At 37.9% G+C, this 17,697-nt stretch overlaps 1 protein-coding gene across 2 annotated transcripts in view; it reads left to right on the top strand.

Annotated features, from left to right (window-relative positions):
* The first annotated feature begins 2,561 nt into the window (after positions 1-2,561).
* Positions 2,562-17,697, top strand: part of LOC145777187 (uncharacterized) — a 36,251-nt gene continuing 21,115 nt past the window's right edge. For both annotated transcript variants that reach the window (XM_082588508.1, XM_082588507.1), the window contains exons 1-14: positions 2,562-2,667; positions 5,037-5,161; positions 5,373-5,513; positions 6,120-6,176; positions 6,511-6,615; positions 8,009-8,083; positions 8,251-8,313; positions 8,459-8,518; positions 10,574-10,627; positions 10,947-11,030; positions 13,067-13,132; positions 13,581-13,637; positions 15,727-15,813; positions 15,952-16,044. In XM_082588508.1, the coding sequence (XP_082444634.1) occupies positions 2,619-2,667; positions 5,037-5,161; positions 5,373-5,513; positions 6,120-6,176; positions 6,511-6,615; positions 8,009-8,083; positions 8,251-8,313; positions 8,459-8,518; positions 10,574-10,627; positions 10,947-11,030; positions 13,067-13,132; positions 13,581-13,637; positions 15,727-15,813; positions 15,952-16,044 (1,116 nt within the window). In that variant the 5' untranslated portion in view covers positions 2,562-2,618. The remainder of the gene's footprint in view (positions 2,668-5,036; positions 5,162-5,372; positions 5,514-6,119; positions 6,177-6,510; positions 6,616-8,008; positions 8,084-8,250; positions 8,314-8,458; positions 8,519-10,573; positions 10,628-10,946; positions 11,031-13,066; positions 13,133-13,580; positions 13,638-15,726; positions 15,814-15,951; positions 16,045-17,697) is intronic.

The following is a 17,697-nucleotide window of genomic DNA, read 5'->3' as shown; positions in this document are numbered from 1 at the left end:
TTTGTTAGTTGTTCGAGTGTGTTATTGTTTAAAATACATGTAAAAACTTACATACGAATAATTAACTACAGAGATCAGATTAGCATAAATTTGATGCTCTAAAAATAATCCATTAAAATAAAAATTTTGACAGAATATCTAAAACTAAAGTCAAATTTTTCAATTTTTAGGTCAAAAACAAAATGGCCCTAGTAATGACTGTCAGTCACAATGTGTTCTGTAAACTGCTGATGCGGCTACGCAGCGTCTAGACTAGAGCATTCGGATTAAAAATATCAGTTGATTTTAAGTGCCCAAGTTAAAATTATGACTTATGCCTCTTGAGAAGTCCCACATAGTCTGTGGTGGATCCTGTCCATTAAAGTTTTATTGCTACTTTCACATACAACATTGTAAATGCAAGTTAATGGCAAGTCTCTATGAGACATTGTATTTTCCGCGCATACGATTTATAGCGTCTAGAACACTAATACGTTGTTTGTTTTTTTTTCGGTCATTGACCGATTTTTTAGAAAAATGTCCAAAAAAAATATAGCCAATTTGGTCAAAATGTGCAAAAAAATATATAGTCAATTCTGCCAAGTGTTGCAAGGTTGAGTTTCGCTGATGAACGTTGAAGAAACGTTTGTCTGTTCCAACTTTTCTCAGGTAAAACACGACAACGTTTCTCAGCGAAACTTAATGTTGTAGCGAGTTAGGAAGTGCAAATTTTGGTTTGTATCAGGTCAGCTACTTGAAAGGAAATATTTTCATCAGAAAAAATGAGCGAAATAAATAAAAAATGACCGACTTTTTACAAGTCATTTCGGACAAATGACCGAAAAGTCTCAGCAAAAAAAAAAACAGATTGCGCATGCTATGTTGGTGGCTGCAGCGTTTTTATTAGCATCGATGGTGACCGGAAGTTTTTGCAACATACTCCATCGATAATGATGTTTGAAATTCTTGATGATACCTTGGTCTGAAAGATGGACAGAAGAAGTTGTGTTTGCTGGAAATAAAACACAACTTCTACTTGCTTAAGGTGAGTTTTGTCGATGTTGTTGTTACGATGGTTGTTCAAGAGCTTTTCCCATGCCTTCCATATCCGTGAAATTTGCGCCTGTGCCACATCAAATTTTGCTGCAACAACTCTCTGCGGTGTTTTCCTTTCTAACTCTTTGATTACAATTACTCTTACTACCACTCTTTGACCTTTCGTTTGTCTCTTTTCTGAGGGGTTTCTCTTAAGCTTCACGGTGACGCCGCAAATTGCAAAATAATGTGTCAAGATGATGTCACAATGCAAATTAACATCAAACAGCAAGCGCTATTACTAGACTATAGCTAGACTACAAAAAATAATGAAAATGTTGCTTCCAATGCTTCGTGAAACTCAGCGCGAGAACTCTCATTGCCTCCCTTCCACAAATCAACCATTGTATTTTAAAGTAATAATTAAAAGTCATATTTTGTACTGACAAGCGATAACGGTTAGGGAACGTTCATAACTGACTTCAAGTACTCTTTGGCCATTCGTTTGTCTCTTTTCTGAGAGGTTTCTCTTAAGCTTCACGATAAACCCTGACGCCGCAAATTGCAAAATAATGTGTCAAGATGATGTCACAATGCAAATTAACATCAAACAGCAAGCGCTATTAGTATTACTAGGCTGCAAAAAAATAATGAAAATGTTGCTTCCAATGCTTCGTGAAACTCAGCGTGAGAACTCTCATTGCCTCCCTTCCACAAATCAATCATTGTATTTTAAAGTAAAAATTAAAAGTCATATTTTTTCCGAACTGCTAAACTTTCGCTTCCGTCGCCCACTGGGCTCGTCGCTCACTTGATCCGTCGCCCACTTGGCTCGTCGCCCACTTGACTCGTCGCCCACTTGTCTCCTCGCCCACTTGTCTCCTCGCCCACCTGGTCTCGCCCAAGTGGGTATCGCCCACTTTGTCTCGCCCAGTTGTCGTGTACCGTTTAATGACTGTCCGACGTCCGTTTGGTTTCCTAAACTTTTGTAATTGTGTTGTAGCGGTGCCATATGTTGTGCCAATAGACACAGAGCAGAGTTATGTTATATTAATTGGAATAATATCACAAAAAAGAAATGGTCCAACACAATATTTACAAGAAAACAAACATGACTCTTGTCAGGTTTGTTGTCCATGTGGAATGATCCAGAAAATTAATTTTTCCATCACACCATGGGATTTTGTTTTGTACATACTTCTTTTTTTGTAAGACGTGTAAAAGAAGTACACATTCGAAACTCATAAACTTATTAGTATTGATTTTGAGAGGAAGAAAGCATTTCTATTTATATATTTTTCAAAAATTTAAGTTATGTTTTTTTCTACTTAACTAGAAAAAGATGGCATGAAAAATTTAAGTCAAATTGGAAAGTTTTTATTTTTTTTATAGGTTTCTGCCAGTTTTGTAATCTTTTTACGAAAACGAAAAGTATCATACTTCAGATTATTCTGTGTTAGTTCTTTGTGAGATGTACAATTGCCCTTTTTATTTGATTTTTATTAGGCTAGTTGTTTTGCAGCAATAATGAATGGATTATCTTTTTCAGAATACACTACCTAGACTGCGAGACTAACTAGCATCACAGTTTTTGTAAGTAAATCATGAACCTGTTCTTTCAAGCCCTTGTTTTGTCAGTTATATCGCTTTCAGGTGAGCAAATGTTTGGCAATTTCAAATTACTTGCAATTTGTCAAGGTCTATTGCAACCAGGGTTGAGAAAAACCCGGGTTTTTTTAAAAAAGCCCAACCCGCCCGGGTTTTATTGGTTTTTTTTAAAAAAGATGTAAAAAAAGGTAGATTCATGCTTATTTCACCTCAAAACTACTTTTTACGAATGAAGTGCCTTTCACTCACAGTACAATGCTTGCATAACTCAATAAAATAATGCACTAAGGCTGTTGTTGCTTGAATGTTGCATCATCCATTAATTTCAAGATCAAGTTGGATGTTGCATATCCACTGATTTCTATACCAAGTTGATGCTACCGTGGTAGAAATGACATTATTGCATCATTTGCTTTAGATTTGAAGGCAAGGAGCATTTATGCCATCATGTTTAAATATTTTTTATCATTTATAAATATATTATATATAGTAATGGATGAGCAATTGAGCGATTGCGTGGCCAATGGCCATTTAGGAAAATGCTCTGAAACAGCCAAGCGTTAGAATCCAGAATCTGCGGTCCACGACATTAAGGCGCGAACAAAACGGCGCAGACAAAACGGCGCCAAAGTCAACGTAACAAGCTTAGAACCTTTTCCTCATTTTGTTAACATGTTTTGGTCAATTCCTCTTTGTCATGAGTTGCCAAGGGTGGTGGGGGGGGACTTGTATACCAGCTCCAAAAATCCTTATTCACACATAAACTTTCGTTATGGTTGCAGAGTATTATCGTTCTATAAATTGAACTTGTTGTGTTGACTTTGGCGCCGTTATGTCTGCGCCGTTTTGCCTCTGCGTCATTTTGTCTCTGCGCCGTTTTGTCTCGCGCCGTTTTGTTCGCGCCTTAATGTCCTGCTTTGCAGAATCTGTAATTGGTAAATAGCCTCCTAAATTGTATTTCACATCATATATACAGACTACTGTAGAGTAGTACTTTCACCAGTTTAACTATAAGGCCTTTTTGCATAAATGAGTTTTAGTGCAGTATACACAAAGGGGTATTACTTGATTTTTGTGTACTGTACAATATCCACTGCGTTTTCAGTTTATTCTTGGAAAGTTACTTCACAATCACATCCTTAAGTCCTAATTTAAAGTTTGTTTTAAGTGCCTTGTAGTGTTTTTGTTCATTTTTTTAATTTTCTAGTAAAAACTGGAGAAATATGATGCTCTGGGTTTTTTTATGGTTTTTTTTGGGTTTTTTTAAGTGGGTTTTTTTGAAAAAACCCACCCGTTTTTTTTTGGGTCGGGTAAAATACCGACAACCCTGATGGTTTGCCAACATGTTTTTTGTGGCTCTTCTAGCTGAACAGTGATTGTTTACCTATTTTCCTGACACTAGGCTACACATTTTGTAGCTCGCGGGTGTTTATAATTTTCGTCAAGTGACTCTTATTGAACAAGTTTGCCCATCCCTGGTCTATTGTGACCTGAGTTTCTCAGTTGTATGTATGTTTTTATAACAGTGGTTATGGAAATGAAATCCATTACCTTCAGAGCAATGCAAGCTTTTCTAATGCAAATTCATGAATAATTAACTTTTCTCAGATGACACTTGATCTTACCTGCACTGAAAGTTGGTTCTTTTTCACAAAAAATAAATATTCGTGTCCTCAGCTTCGTTTTCTCACCTCAAAGCCACCTCTATTGTACGTTTGCGTTTAATAAGAGTGAAACGTCGTGATGCCAATGTGATGGTGCCCTATGTAAAGTCATTCTTAGTTATATCAACATAGATGCTCTGGTGACACTCCTGTTCAGTTAATGTCAAAGGTGCAAAGTTCAAAGTTTCGTGAATAACTCCGCTAGCCAACTTCTTTTCATATTGATTCCACATTTGACATGGAATCATTTGATGTACAATTGTACAATCTATGTGAATTGGTCACGTTTTGCTAGGTGTGAACATTGACTATCTGACATTTATATTCCGTTGCAATGGTTTGTAGAATTAAATAATAAATGGATACGGTACTTTACTTTTGACTGACAGATATTTCAAGTGTATTCAACTGTTTTCTGTATCTGACAGTTTTTTGTGTATCAAACATGAAAAAAAATTGCTCGTGGTGAAACAAAATACAGTGTTTTGTAACACCAGATTTATGTTTGTTGAAAAGGAGCGATCTTCCTGGCATCAGCACTACCTGACTACTCACTATAGAACAGTGAGCATTGTGTTCGCTAACCATACAGGTGTAGCCTCCACACTAGCCATCAAGACTTTACCAAAAACATGTGTTTCTCGCCAATTCTCGGCAGCCGAGAAAAAGATTTATGTTTGTCAGGATAACAACTTTTTGCTCTGGGTTAGTAAGAATATCAGCTTCTTGAATGTTACTTGTTTGGTTTAGTTCATGGAGATCTTGTGGATCGATGTGGTGATGGTTCATCGTACTGGTGCAAGAACTTCAATACTGCGTTAGAATGTGGAAAAATAAGTGAATGCAAGAAAACGGTTTGGGCAAGTCCTATGCAGGTTTGTGAGGGGTTTACCTTCATGCAGTCGGATTTAAGTTTTGTTATTTCTTTAAGTTTAGGAATATTATTGATTAGTTCTATTTGGTTGTAAAGTTTGACTTAATTTTTTACTTCTTGTAGTCCTGTATGTGTATTGTCTATATATTAATATTAATTGCAGGGTTTGTTAGGGATTGTTAATGCTTTTGCGTTTTATTCCATATTTGCAGAACAATGCAGTTTGCGATTTATGTAAGGATGCTGTCAAGGTCATAGCAGGGTACATCGGCAGAAATCAGACTAAGCAGAAGGTTGAAAGAGCTTTCTTGAAGCTTTGCTCTGATGTACCGATAAAGGAACTTCGTGTTGCAGTAAGAAGGCTGTTTATGTTTTGAAATATATATATATATATATTTGTTAAAATGTCAGACACTATTTACAAGATCACTTGTTATGTGTTGTGTACATCAGCAGATAAAGTTAGCATACATGTGTATTGTGTAATCCTGATCGTCTTTTATATAACCTGCATATCCATTGTCGATGCAAAATAGAGCATACGATAGTTTTTGTATGATGTTCATGAAAATTGTCTCTGTTCCAAACATATGAATATTTGCATGAGCTCGAGTGGTATTTTCAAATACGTTGCATGCCACATTTGCCACACGTGCTGCATGTTGGACGTCACTAGCTTAACCGGTCTTTTGTTGTCTACATTTGTATTATAAAGCATTGGATTGGGAATACTATTATAATATAAGTACCGTACGTGGATTCACAAGAGAAGCCTAGCCGAAGCTGCAATATATACTGAAATAGATGCCATTGAGTTTATCATTTAAAATGTTTTAAAATATGCCTCCACGATAAGTATGTTTTCCCTTTATATTAGTACTTTATTGTGGGTTTTAAACTGATTTAATTCTTTATCAACTTTATCAGTTACAGTATAAATTGCAAACATTTATTTGCAGTGCACTAAAGCTGTTACTAAGGATTTCAGCATGCTTTATGATGAGATTGTTGTTTTGGTAAGTTGTCGTTTTCTGGTATATTGTAAAAACATTCTTGATTAACTTCGCATTGACCACCACTCTCACAGGCCACCATGCACCAAATAAAATATACTTCATAGTTAACTTTTAAAAGTGTTGTTATATTTATTTCTTTTTTTACACATTTCATGAAATGTGGCTGAGGTTATAAAATCTTTATATTTCAATGTTCAGTTTTCTTAAGCCCCTATACTCTTACAGCGTCAATAGTTACAGCAACACTTACCCTCTTTGTAAGTTTTACCGTCATGGCTAATATTGTTTTGCATGTTGCAACTCTTTTTGGTTATCACAGTTGACTTAACTGCAGATTGAGAATGGTGAACTGATTTGTGGTGCGTTGGGTTTGTGCTCAGCATCTACTAGGAGTCGCTATATCGACATGCTGATAAAGAATTTGCCTGCTCAAATAAAGGTAAAGTGTTACTAAACAACCTACTGTTATCATTATCTCAGTGCGCAACCGCGCAATGCGCATGTCTGGGCATTGGACAATGGTACGGAACTGGTAAAATTTGTGTATCCACTTTCTGGATGCTTTGGATAAAAATCAATTTCCTATTTCCATTTCATTGATGATACTGCCAACACAAAGCAGGTCTTAAAACTCGTGTTTTTTTTCCTGCAGCCATCGTGGCCTACCGAAATCTCCTTCTCGGCGGCCAAATCTGCGTGCTTGGAGGCCAAAATACAATAACGATAGCACAAGTAAATGGCATTAAACTCGCAACAATGTTAAAATGATCACTTAGCGTTGTTCAAGTCTGGGCGACGTCCTGCAATAGAATCGTTGTACCACGCATTAAGTGCTTTATCGGGATTGTAATCCGGTATTGCGGGACCATTTAACGACCCTAAATTGTTTTAACTGCTCGCAGGCAGCTCAGTAAATTGTTTCAACTGCATACCGCCTTTCATAAAACTTGATCATTTATTCCGTTATGATGTCACCATTGAGGGTGTGAAGTCACTAACCCACAGCGTTCTCAACTATGAAGACACGTGTTTTACCCACGGATGTCAACTAACCTAGTTCTCCTTTTTAACAACGATTATTCAATGTCCGACAACATTGAATCGATATAAAAACGACAATATTGCCAGCCGATGTAAATTAGCAATTCGGATTAACACTTCGTTAAAAGAAACATCGGGAATTGCAAACAAGACTTACAGCGCTGGTGATCGCAGACGGATATATTCAATACAACAGTTAGTGACTATGATGCGCTGACCTATTTCTGCGTCACTCTTTGATACTACATATTTTCGACATTTAATCCACGATCATTCTATTGCGAAATTAAATAATTGGCTAAAAGAAACCGGCGGCCAAACTTGGCCGACGGAGGAGGTAGCACAGGCTGTCATTCAAGCACTACTTAGCGGCCATGGCCGCGATGGCCGCCGGCTGCTTAAAGGCTTGCAAAGATATGACAGTTCTTTATCACTCACGTACATTAGCTGTTTTATTCTTTGGCATAATATGTGCACCTTGCAATCATGCATACTTTGTTACAAAACTTGTTTTTGTAATTTCCTGCCGGATCTTTGCAGCAGATAAGTGTGCCGGTAAACCAGTGGTTAATGGGAATGTGCTGTGAGAGAAAAATGATGTGAGAAGAGTTTTAGAGTTGTCAAATTTTACTTGACTTACTTGTTTTGGAAGCGAGTATTGTAAATAATCAGCAAAAATATAAAAGAAGGGTTTTTAAATGAACTGCCCATCTTCCCGTTGTAAAATCAAGAGTAGCTTCCACTAAAGTAACATATAAAAACTGATTGAAGATTGTTTTTGTTCTCACCAGGATGAAGGTTGCGGTGACTGTCAAGCTTTCCTTGGAGATGTTCGGAAAGTTTTGAAAAGTGACAAAAGTCTAATTGTACGTAACATTTCATCAATTCATTTTTGATGTCAACCATATTCAGCTTGAAGTTGAAACGATTTTTTTTTAAAGTTTTTGTTATGCAATTCTTGCTTGTGAACAGCTTTGTGGAGTTGTTTCTGGCTTAGAACATTTTGCTTTGTTATATAATTTCATGTTTGTAGAATGAATGGAAGGAATTGGCAAGAATGGAATGCAATGCACTTGGACCTCGTGTTAATCTAGTGGTAAGTGAATTCTACTATTCTTTTTCGTGATGATGCAAATAAATCTGCTGCATTATTTTGTTAAATTTGCAACATTCGTAAAAATACAATACTGCGACATTGCATTTGCGCTGCGTGTTTCACTTAAATATGGTTTTTGATTCAGTGTCAAGATCACATGGAGGAAGCCATCGCTTCTTTGGTTCATGGCGTGAGTGGCAATGATGTAAGTCAGACTACTTTAGCTTATAGCGTTGAAGTATACAAAAAGCTGTTTGATATAGTTACGATTCTTGTTGCAAACAGTTTTTTTGTTGCTTTCAATTCTTATTTTGACCAAGCTTGTCTCATGAATCTTGAAGCATCTTCAAAGCTTAGATTAGATCACCAGTAGTTCACTACTTCTCACACAGTAAAATCCGTCACGGATTTTGCTCTTTGGGTTGATTTTTAAGTAGCTTTTGTAGCGTTTACTGAAATGCGAAACTTTATGATCGCATAAAGCAAGGTTTGTCAAAAGAATTAGTTAGGAAGCTAGCCTATATCAATTTGTTATTTGGTTAGATGGAGTTAAAGAGTTTGTAGTGATAGACATTTTAACAAGGCATATAATGTATGCCTGCCATATGTGGCGGAATGGCCCGTTTCGGTGAGTCCGATCCCTATTCGGTGATTTTTTCATTTTTTTTTTTTTATAAATTATTGGATACCGTAACCTAATTATCATTGCCGTTTTAGGGTTAGAGGTTAGGAACTCACCGAATCGGACTCACCGAATAGTAGCAGACCCCATATGTGGAGGGATGATGGTGTTGCAGTTTGTCACGCAAAATATGAAATTACCGTATGATTGAGGGGATAAGTTTTGTTATTAGCTTACTAAAGTGAAATGTAATGTGCGATATATTCATATATTGTAAGGATAGATATCATTGAGCTATTGGTGGATCTTGTTGCAGTGATAACGCAAACTCTACTTTCTTCAGTTATGTCGTCATCTCAATTTTCTTGCGGACTACCATAAATCCTTAAACGTTGCGTGCCAGACAGCAAATCAACCGATTTTTACATTGATTGATATGAATAAACGGTTGGTTTGCTGTTGAAGATGAATGTGTAGAAGCTTGTCAGTGGAACCAGGCAAACTTTGGTTGCTTTCAAAATCGGCGACTTATGCAAAACTGTTTTGCAAGACTCCATTTCTGCCACAAATTAGGACTTTGATACCGGGTCTTGTGATGTTTGGCACATTTGCTTTGCCGAAGCAAGATTGCTCTAGTTCGGTTAACAAATGTAGCAAAATTCGTCATTTTTACATTTATTCAACGTCCAACTGGAAAGTGGCACCACTCAGCAAGACTTTATTTTACAAAGTGTGACTCAACTGAACTAACATGACACACTTACAGAAAATCACTCGTTGCATGTGGTTGCATTGCACGTTGAATACGTACCAAGTTTTGAGACGATTTTGTTATATAGTCTTGTATTTAAGTAAATTGGACGACTGGATTAATTCCCTTCACGCAAGATATACATAAGTTCTAATGTTTTTGGGTATTATTGAAATGTTTGTTCATGCAAACTGCAAACAGGTTTTTATTACCGTTTGTTGGCGGCTGTTAACTTCTTTACCATACAATTGTCTGGTAAGTCTGAGCAGTATCAGGAAGTAACTTAAATTCATGATATATTCTATTAAGCGGCTTGATAGGCTATCGTGAAATAATTAACAAACTTAATATTTCTCGTTATTGTCAATTCTTTTATTCTCAACCAGAAAGAGCCACCGCCTGTTTCGCCATGCCAGCTTGCACAATCCTGTTTCTGCTGGGGCGGGCACAAGCAGGCGTTTGTTGTTTTCCGATCTAGCGTTGATTTCTTTTGTGTTTAAATATCTTAGCTTGTTAATACTCGCTGAGTTAAGTATGACTATGTTTGTTTGTGGGTTGTGTTCAGTTCACCGCCTACACAAAACCTTAATTAGTTTCCTCTAATAAGATTAGATGCAGTAAAAAACTGTTTGCAACGGATGTTTCAATGCCCACTTCTGATGATCAAACTGCTTATCAATGATCTTTATTTTTCGAATACTCATCTGTCCTACCATTAAAGGACGACTTATTTGAAGTTTTGTCCTTGCTTGTAATTTCTCTATTTACTCTTCTGGAGCGACCATAACTAATGTGGGATGTAGCCTATTGCAGGTCCTTCTTTGATACACTTCTTTAAACAAGTTACCACTCTTAGGAATTGTTAGATATTTGTTTCGTATTTGCAGGATATGGTGAAGATGTGTCGTCGAATCAACATGTGCCACTTCAAGAGTCGCAAGGTAACGGTTTGGGTTATATGGTGTGAAACTACATCTTATTCTTGACATTTTCAGCCATTGAGTGATCTGCAATCATTTTGCACCGTCTACCGGTATTCTATGTTAATGTTTTACAATCATAAGATTCTAATCATGTTATCATTCCTAGACAGCAAAAAACGACTGATTTGCTGTCTTGAGTTGATATGTATTATTTATCTTTGTGGTATTTTTCGTGTTTTAACGTTTCATTCTTGTTACTTCTCGATTATGCGCTACTGGTTGCTATACTTAAACGTTACCCAACTGCCTGTGTTTTCATTTTTTGTTTCGTGTCCAGACGGAAAAAAACGACATGTGCTCTGATTGCAAGAACTTCTTTGAAGACTGGAAAACGCTGATTATGAAGAACAACAAAATTGTGGTAAGCAAATCGCACAAAGACTATAGCTTGATTATGACCTAGTCATATATGAATGTGAAGGAACCACGGTTGTTTTGCTGTCAGCATTCTTGAATACGGAATTCACTGATTTGTTTGCAGTTTCCAGCTTGCCATTTATATTCTTAAAAGGCGTATCCTGCCATTTTAAACGTTTATGGCTTTTTTGAACACGTGAGATTTCTAAACGAACATTGCTGAGCACATAGCACAACGACCAGCTTGAACAGTGTTTCTCAACCTTTTGTGGTTCACGACCCCTTTTAGGTGTTTAATACAGCCTGCAACCCCCTTCCTGCTCTCTTTTCTACAGATAGGCCATAAAAATTAGCACAAAAATACATTGCAATAACATTTAATTTCAAAGAACTGCTGAATGTCGCAACTTTTAATGTTTGGCGTTGAAAAAATTCTAAATCCTTGCTGATGTGATTGGAATGCTTTGTGTGTTTCTAAATGCCGTTTTAACTGTGATCGCTTCATAAATTCAGCACTGAGAACTACATTGCACAGAACACACTGTGACTTCAGAACACACTGTGACTTCTCAATGCCATTGCTGACTATGAAAGTAATGCCAAACATTAAATACTCTTCAAAATATTTTCGTTTTTTCTCCATGGTAAGTAGGCTATAGAACTGAAATATTTATAAACACTGAAATACGTTTACTGATTCACTAAACGCAACTGCACAATAATTAAAATCTGATTTAGACAAATGTTTTTTAACAATTTTGTTCTTCACTTTTACCACAATTTTCTTCACTTCGCCGACCAAGGTTTTTCGACCGCTAACGTTTTGAGATTGTTAAACAGGCTGACTTAGTTCATTCGTTCTCATTGAACAAACGATGATAAATTGGCTTACACCGTGTTACGCGTTCTCTTTTGTAACAGTGCAACCAATTAGTCCCTTGCTACGACATTACTGTATACAAAGTGATTGCTGCAAAGATTTTTTATTTTTCCGGAATTCTTTGCGACCCCCATGACAGGACCTTTGCGACCCCCTTACCCCCAAGTTGAGAAACGCTGAGCTAGAAGCTACCCAGACATCCAAATCCGTCATTTTTACGATGATTCAACGTAAAAATGACGGATTTGTTGTCCAGGATAGTTCCTTGCGCCCCAGCCAAATTTTGTCATTGTCAGCTTTCTTCATTTTCAATACAGAATCAGCTCCTTGTTTGTACTTTTCAGCTGCACATTTACATTATTAAAAGAGGTATATACCATTGTTCAACCTTTTTAGCATTGTTTTGAACACATGTGATTTCTAAGCGCAAAAAGTGAATGTGGTCAATCGTAGTCACCGATGTCACAATATCTGCTGACATACAAATCAAGAAGGGCGTTAATTGTATTGTTAGTTTATGTTTCATCAAACTAACACTTCCCAAAGCTTAAAATTTGCACATACTGTTCTTGCAAATTTTAGTCTTACCCACCGGCCGTACTAGTACATGGTACCTGTTTGCTCTTTGCCATGTTTATTTGACCGTTAATTTTCTTATGTTATATAACAGTTGGTCATGCATTTGTGGCTTGAAATTGCAAGGAATGTAGCTTGAATGGTCACATAAGTATTTTTGTGTACAGTATACCGTACTTTACTTAAAGACTCCCTCAGATAACTTGGCACGATTTCCTGTGCAGTGCCGCAACATACTTTTTTATTGACGCTGTTTTGCACCCAATTGGTGTAAAATGAATTATTTTTATTACTTTAAGACCCCTATAAATATTCGTCAAATCAGTTATATTTGAAATACAATTGTTGTAGAAGAATCTCTGTATTTTTGTTTATTAAATCTATTTTGCAAACGTTAAAAGTATGAAGTGTTTTTTGCAACATTCTTATGGGCAAGTAACTTGTGACACCAACACGCATCTTAATCTTATGTTCATAAATGTGATGCAAATATAAGTCATGCTTGCTCAGCCAATTTGCTTTTCTCCATTTCTTGCTGCAGCTACCGATTCATTCTCTCATATTTTGTTTGTAATTATTTCCAGAAAGAATTTGTGAAAGAGGTCTCTGAATTTTATTGTCTTCAAAAACCTCAATTTTTGAGAAAGCAGGTAACAATGTTGTATAACTTTTACTGCAGTTGTTCTTTTAAAATTATGAGACGTTTTTGATCCAGGTTGCATAACCGCTAGCTGACAGTATCTCTTTTTTTGTGGTCACGTGATAGTGCAGAAAATCAATTTCCGTGCAATGCGGCTGCAAACGGACTGAGATCACTTTCGTAACGCCTTGAGTTGCTTTTGGGCATTCACGGAGGTCACTTTTGTTCGTGTGGCTTATCAACCCATCAAGCAACAGTTTGATGCTGAAACAGTCGAAGCACGCTTGCCTAATATGGTCATAGGACTGGCGTGCACCTTGTCCAAATTTATACGTGTTCATTTATAAGCATTTGTATACGCGTTGTATATAATAATTTGTGTTTACTTCTGCGGACAGCTCAAATTGCATCACCATCTCTTAGTGACCAAGCATTGCTTCAAATTATCTTTTTTTCAGTGTTCAAGGTATGTTGCCATGGCGATGAAGATCGCTCTGAACAGAATTATGCAAAACGTAAGTTTTGACTTTTTACAACGAATTCTAGAACTAACAAGTTATCGATCAATTTTCTTTTCCCCGATCGCAAGTCACGGAATCGTGTTTCAACGCACTGGAAATACCACGTGACGTGTTTTTAACGAAAACATTTACTGCTTGTAATGGCGAAATGTTAAAAGCGGATGCATATGAATTAATATTGTTGCTGCTTCTTCTTCAAATTGTATCCGTTGGATTCTTCTGTCTTCAACCGAAATTGCCCATGATCGACAGGTCACTCACATACCGTCACCACCTACAGTCACTACGCCAGTGGTTCCCAACCTTTTTTGGATGACGACCTCTTATGTTGATTTTAAATATCTTGCGACCCCCCTCCCCCAACCAACTATTTATTTTAAACAGCAAGATAATGTTGATGGTCGCGTCGCCTTGCTGAGACGTTTGGCAGGCACAACCTGGGGGTGCAGGTGCTGACACCTTGCGCAGTGTAACCCTGGCTTTGGTCCACTTCACTGCTGAATGCTGCGCCTCTGCCTGGTACCGCAGTGCCCACACCCGCCTCATCGACCGGCCATTCAACGACGCATTGCGTACTGTGAATGGATGCCTGCTCCCTACTCCAACAAAGTATCTATCAATCCTTGTAGGCATCCTACCTACTGAGCTTCACCGAAAGGAGCCATTATACACCTGGCTCGCCGGGCAGAAGATCCTAACCACTTGCTCTATGCAAAACTCAGCGTTCCACCTCAGCAATCCTCCCGGCGATTAAACTCAAGACACCCCTTTGTGCCAGCTGCCCTTGAATTATTCAGCGATCACAGCACTAGTGCAACACATTATGGAAGACACTAGGATCACAGCATGGTGTGCCACTGATTCCAATCTTCATAGTTTTATACCTCATCGGGTGGTGCGCCTCCCTGGTATGGACCTGCCCCGGCCGCGAAATATTTTTTCCCACGAGATTTCTGTCTCATTTACATATTTTGGTAAAAGTTTGTATTAAAACCGTGTGAATGCAACATTCTCTCGTTGGCACGGTTGGTTCAGTGGTATCATCCTCCGCCTAGTAATCGTGAGAACGAGGGTTCGACGCCCGTCGAAGTCAATCTTTTTTTTTCTTTAAATTAATTTTTGCGGTGCACAAGAGCTTTTCAAAAAAGTAGGGTTAGGGAAAGCTTATATTTTATTATCATTGCAGAATTTTATTGGCAAATAGTTATTTCGCAATCTGAATCAACCAATCTCTCAAACACTTTCGGAAAATCTTACTTTTAAAGTGACTAAAATCAATGAGACAGAAATCTCGTGGGAAAAAAAATTTCGCGCCCCGGCCGCCCTGGGTTAAGCTCAATAGAATTCGAACATGAGTAAGCCGCTTCCATTCCAATATGTACAAGTGAGGTCTGCCTCCCTCAATGGTTTGCGAGTGCGGCGCGGAAGAACAAACTGCTGATCATGTCGTTCTTGAATGTCCCATTTACAAGGCGCCAGATGGAATGCATGGCATAGCAGAACTGGACGAAGCTACACTCACCTGGCTCTCCATTACCTGCCCTGTCTCACACGAAAGAAGAAGAAGGCTGCTTTTAGTATTGTGTGTTCAACTAAACCTACCTTTTTTATAGCCCGTGCTGGCTAAATTTTTTATAGCCCGTGCTGGCTAAACGTTGAAATCTGCGTGGGCTGCTGCTTATTTTAACTCTTCGATATACCGTGATTTACCTGGTGTAAGGAACATTTTAGCTGAAACTAACCTTTAGCATTTGAAACTCTGCATTTCGTTTATTGACTTAACTTTCGAACAGGATGCAATGCCGCTGTTGCCAACTTTGGTAGCAAAACCTAACGTTGCTTTCACGTCTGAAGACGGTACAGTGTTTTCTTTGCACATCAGACTTTTAGTGCAATACTTGAGCATTGATATATATTCATCTCACTTCTCTTTATTTGTTGCATGTGTTTTGAAATCACTTCCTTTGTTGTGAAAACATATCGGCCTTGGTGTTAATGCGCGTAGCTGCAATCGATACCAATAACTCACTAAACGTTTGAAATACAAAACCGAATTTAGTAAATTTTATTTTTCAATTTTCAGACACCCGATGAAATATGTAAAGCCATTGATTTTTGTTCCGCTGCTGCACTATTAAAAGAAAACCAAATCCTATCGCTCATTCAACAGGTATGAACTGTTGCATATTGCTTGTATTTTCGCACCGGTAATATAACGCAATCCATTAAGCTTTCCAATTCGTGGGACTCTGAGTAGAGTTCAGTTGTCTCGGTGGTGAGTGTAACTTATTTTCTTTTTGATTTTTAGAAATCCATGATAGCCAGTGGAGACCACTGCCGAGTTTGCACAACACTTCTGACCGACCTGCAAGGGCTTGCCAGATACAACAAAAGCTTCGTCGTAAGAAAACTAATATTATTTGTTAAGGGCCGCTAAATTTAAAGAAAAACATTTGGAACAGTTTTTTTTTCTAAATCATTGCTTTCTTGTTGCACTAAGTTGAGGCGGTCGCCATCTCATGCTCTATTACATCATCATCATAATCATCATCAATTTTGCTTGTAGGAAGCCTGGTCTTCATCCCGATACATCAGGGTCCTCAATCCTCATACTCTATCACGCTGTTTGTCTTTTTTTTAAGTCAGTTGTACATTTTTCAGGAACTAATGGCGTCATATTTTCCTATTATGATAGCACGTCCAATTGACCTACAGGTTTGTATGATATTACATATGATATAAGTACATCTTTCCTTTATAGATTGTGATCTGCATTTTTAAGAATAGATGTGCTGTATGTATAATTGTATATCATATGCAATATTTCACAAACGATCAATTTGACGTGTTATTACTATACAAAAATTCAACACCAACACAGACCTCGAAATTCACGGCGGACACGACGGACCATGTCCGCCGTCATAGCATGTGATGTTCGTGGGAAGTACCATTTAAATCGGTCATATTTGTCCGCCGAGAAACACAGGAACTGACGATACAAATCGTCATTGCATAGCACGAACAATTGTTGCGAGAATACAATTTCCCGCCCATCTAGAAAATGTGAATACTGTATCCCTTAGCTTCCATTCAAGCAAGAAAACTTTCGATTTTTACGTTGCTTCAACGATTGATGACATTAAATCAGCGTAACAAAGGTGAATTCTTTGCTAAGAATCGATGGGAGTACCGGTACGTCTACACTAATCACGCGCAACTTAGTTCAAGTCTTACGTCACAATGTCTTGCTTTGATCTCCGAGTAATATTGATAAGGCAAGGTTGGTTACAAAATTAGATTTTACGAGTAGGCCATCACAGCAAGATGCAGCAAAATTTATTAAGTTTTGGTATTACAGTAAGAAAGAAAAGGCCCAGGGAAAATTCACTTTCGCTCACATGACACGCAAAATAAACCTAATGAAAAAAGCCTAGTGAAAATTTGCACAGCAGAAAATAGTAGCGTCAGTGTAAGTGTAGACTAGAGGTTTTCCGACTGGTACATTGTGACGCAAGAAGCCACACGACCTCGTTCGGTGGAAGTTAATCAGTTATGCGGCGTATTAAGCAACTACGGGGCGCTTTAACTCATCAAGCGCACGTCGTTGGTCGGATGAAAGCCTTTGAGATTGACTTCTCTAAAATTTTAAAAAGTCTTCTAAACCGTATGTATATAGCTATAGTTCTCAAATGGCGAAGAATTATTAAGATAAAGTGATTAAGCATGACGATCGAGGCTAAAACTGGTGTGTCTGCCCTGAGACTTAATTTGTCCCCCGAGATAGCTGCTCAGACCGGACACGTTTGTCCGCGGTCAACAAAAACGAATTTCGAGGCCTACCAACGGTCCATCACCAACAGTTTTCGAAAAATGCACAACTATTAATTAGTGATGGAACAACCTCCGGCTCCTGCCAAGTTCCAGCCACTTTTTTTTAACTTCGGCCCCCGGCCAGACCAGAGGTGATAGTGGCTCCGGCCCAGAGCCGGAGAATGTGTGTACAAACTGTGTTCATGGTTGTGGTCACTTTTATGACCTTAAATAAGTCTAT

Source organism: Aplidium turbinatum, chromosome 9 (genome assembly GCF_918807975.1).
Source record: "Aplidium turbinatum chromosome 9, kaAplTurb1.1, whole genome shotgun sequence".
Classification (NCBI taxonomy): domain Eukaryota; kingdom Metazoa; phylum Chordata; class Ascidiacea; order Aplousobranchia; family Polyclinidae; genus Aplidium; species Aplidium turbinatum.
The sequence above is the reverse complement of the archived record's forward strand: the minus strand, read 5'-3'. Positions and strand labels throughout refer to the sequence as shown.